This window comes from Otolemur garnettii, unplaced genomic scaffold (genome assembly GCF_000181295.1).
Source record: "Otolemur garnettii isolate 467f Iridium unplaced genomic scaffold, OtoGar3 scaffold00220, whole genome shotgun sequence".
Taxonomy (NCBI): Eukaryota; Metazoa; Chordata; class Mammalia; order Primates; family Galagidae; genus Otolemur; species Otolemur garnettii.
Genome location: NW_003852615.1, coordinates 2249776 through 2253073, shown reverse-complemented (window position 1 = coordinate 2253073; position 3298 = coordinate 2249776). Strand labels below are relative to the sequence as shown.

Here is a 3298-nt window from a genome sequence, read left to right as displayed (position 1 = left end):
GTGTAGCCTTCAAAATTCTTGTGGTGACTCTTTTAAGAAGAGGAGGTTCTGTAAGTTCCAATTCTAGAAACCTGTTATTCTGGTGAAAACCAAAATGTCAGTTTATATGTGGTTTTGTATGCAATGGAATGAGGAGATATGCAGCGTTTCTTCTCCCTTATTAAGGAGCTATTGATGCTACAAATCATAGATGTTTTCATTCCTCAGTAGCTATGATGTAGCCGTATTTGGGAAGCCAGTGGAGATCAGTAGACTATACAAGGACAGCTTGGGTTATTGAATATAGAACTTTGCTTAAAAAAAAATTTTTTTTTCTGAGAAAAAAACCGTAGTTTTCTTTTTAATTATCAGATCTCTCTTATTTTTATTTTTTTTATTTTTATTTTTTTGAGAGAGAGTTTCACTTTGTCATCTTTGGTAGAGCATCATAGCATCATAGCTCACAGCAACCTTAAACTCTTGGATTCAAGCTATTCTCTTGCCTCAGCCTCCAAAGAAGCTGGGACTACAGTGGCCCACCACAACACCTGGCTAGCTTTAGAGATGGGGTCTCACTCTTGCTCAAGCTGGTCTCAAGCTCCTCAGCTCAGGCAGTCCACCCACCATGAGCCACCATGCCTGGCCCTCTTATTTTGATTTAAGCTATTTCTTTTATAACTTACAGAGAGATCCACTTTTGCAATCAGAAGATAGTAAAGATAAAACTTTAACTGTTTTTTTGGTATCTTAAAACCATAGTAACATTGACTGGCTGTGTACAGCTCAGGTTGCTATGTATGTTAAATTAGATAGCCTACTTTGTTACAAAGTAAAGCCTTATTTTATTTTGTTTTATTTTTTTGGCCAGGGCTGGGTTTGAACCCACAACCTCTGGTATATGGGGCCAGTGCCCTACTCCTTTGAGCCACAGAAGCCACCCAAGCCTTGTTTTTTAAGGTCAGAATTTTCACTATATCTTCTCACTAATATCAGAATCTGTCTCAGTGATGCCTACCCACATTTGGAATAAGTTTTGGGTTGCAATATTTTTTGAAAAGGCTAATTAGAATTGTATATAAGGTAAGAGCACATAGGCTCTGAGTAAATAGATTATTTCTACAATCCAAAAAGTTATGGATTTGATGAGTCCTTACGTAGCTACTTAGTATACTACACACAAAAACATGAAATTTTTATTTTATTACTTTTAAAATGTTTCTTTTATTTTTATTCTATTTCTATAAAAACAGTATATATGCATTGCATAAAGTATAAAATTTTACCTGCTAAACAGCGATGTACTCATGTGAAAATACTTATGAAAAATCACAATGTCAATTCAAGCATAATCCTGTTATTTAACAAACCTATATATATTTGTGTAGGACATTTGGGTAATAATTTAACAGTACAAAACAGTCAACTCTGGAAAAAGAATAAACTATTTCAAAAGGTAGAGTATAGTTAGGGATAGCTAGAAGTAGAGAGGAACATACGCTTTTCTTATACTTCCATATTATTCTCCTGTTTTGTAAATAAGCATACATTGCTTTTCTCATTTTAACAATTGAAAAAATCAGAAAGTAAAGACAAGCAAAAGGAATTCTCCATATTGAACCCACCCTGTGACCATTACTACTACCTTAACAGATTCCTAAGAGTACACACTCATAGAAATGTGCTGCTCTATGCATATATACAAACATACAGGGATACAGATATATTACACGAAAATGAGCCCTCCTTTTTAAAAAAACTAACAGAATCATGTGAACATCTTTCCACATCTATGAAAATTATTCCTGCAGCTCCATTTTTAGTGCATACACTTAGATGTGCTTGGTTTATTGTCAATAGTTACACATAAAAAGAATGAAATTGATAGCTTGGCTAATTTAGACCTAATTTAAACAACTTTGATGTTAGTGATTGAGGGAATGTATATACAGCTGACTCTTGAACAAGGGTTTGTGCTGCACGGGTCTATTTACGTAGGGATACATGGCCAGCCCTCTGCACGGGCAGATGCTGCGTGCACAACCAAACACAGATCAGCATATGGTATGGCAGGATGTGAAACCACATGTGGAGGCTGGCTTTCTGTGTCCACAGGCTCCTTAGGACCAACTATGGGGCTTGAGTGTGTGCAGAGTTTTGTATCTGCCTATGTTCCCTAACTGCATTAGTAAGCTGCTTAAAGATAAGGGGCTAATTTATTTCATTTTTAAATATAACCAGAGCTGTATAAAAAGAAGACATGTCTGATAATAATCTGGTTATTTTGACCAATGTAACTCTTCATGATGTTGACTTTCATTGACATTTCAGGAATTGTTACTTTAAAATATGAGTTTTAACCTATTTTTCAGACTTTCAAAAAGAATTATCAGTATCCAGCATCACTAGATATCGCGTCAAACGTTGGATGTGCATTGTCCATTTTTGGTCTGGCTCTTACAATAATATTTCAGATTGTCACCAGGTAAGAGAAGAAGCAGGCTCTTTTCATTACATCAATTGCTGTCCTGATATATGTATTCTCAGCATATTCTCATCAGAATACTGTCTGTTTTAACTTGAAGAGAACTCAGACATTTAGTTGAATGTGCTCATTTTACAGAGGAAGACATTCAGGCCTAGAAAGGCTAAGAATTACACACGAATAAATATATAATCACAGCTCAGCATCCATAGCACAGTGGTTATGGTGCTAGCCATATACACTGAGGGTGGAGGGTTGGAACCGGGCCTGGGCCAGCTAAACAAAAATGACAGCGGCAACAAAAAGTAGCTGGGCATGGTGGCGGGCACCTGTAGTCCCAGCTACTTGGGAGGCTGAGGCAAGAGAATTACTTAAGCCCAACAATTTGAGGTTGCTGTGAGCTGTGAGCTATGACACCATGGCACTCTACCAAGGGAGACATAGTGAGACTCTGTCTCCCCAGCCCCCCTCCCCAAAAATATATATATAATTACAAATTGTGGCAAGCGTCTTGAAAAAAGATTATATGTCATGTAATTATAACTTTGTCATGTAAAATTAATGTGGTCCCACAGCTCATCAATTCTATAATTCCTTAGGGGTGAATAGAACCAGGCCTATTAATTTACATTTGCAAAAGAAAGAAACATTGGTAACCAGCAAATTTTTGAGAATAATTTTTAAAATATATAATGTTTGCAAAAAGTGAAAGTTTTTTTCAAAAATATATAAAGTTTTCAAGTGGTGAAAGTTTTAAAATTTCATAGTTAAAAAAATCGAATTTGAATAATTACATCTAAACACACACCTCTCTTCACCTGGATTTCTCCATTCAGG

At 36.0% G+C, this 3298-nt stretch overlaps 1 protein-coding gene across 1 annotated transcript in view; it reads left to right on the top strand.

Moving 5' to 3' along the window:
- ADGRG7 (adhesion G protein-coupled receptor G7) overlaps positions 1–3298 on the top strand; it is a 28341-nt gene that overhangs the window by 6802 nt on the left and 18241 nt on the right. The window contains exon 5 of the mRNA XM_023508066.1: positions 2349–2461. Within this exon, the coding sequence (XP_023363834.1) occupies positions 2349–2461 (113 nt within the window). The remainder of the gene's footprint in view (positions 1–2348; positions 2462–3298) is intronic.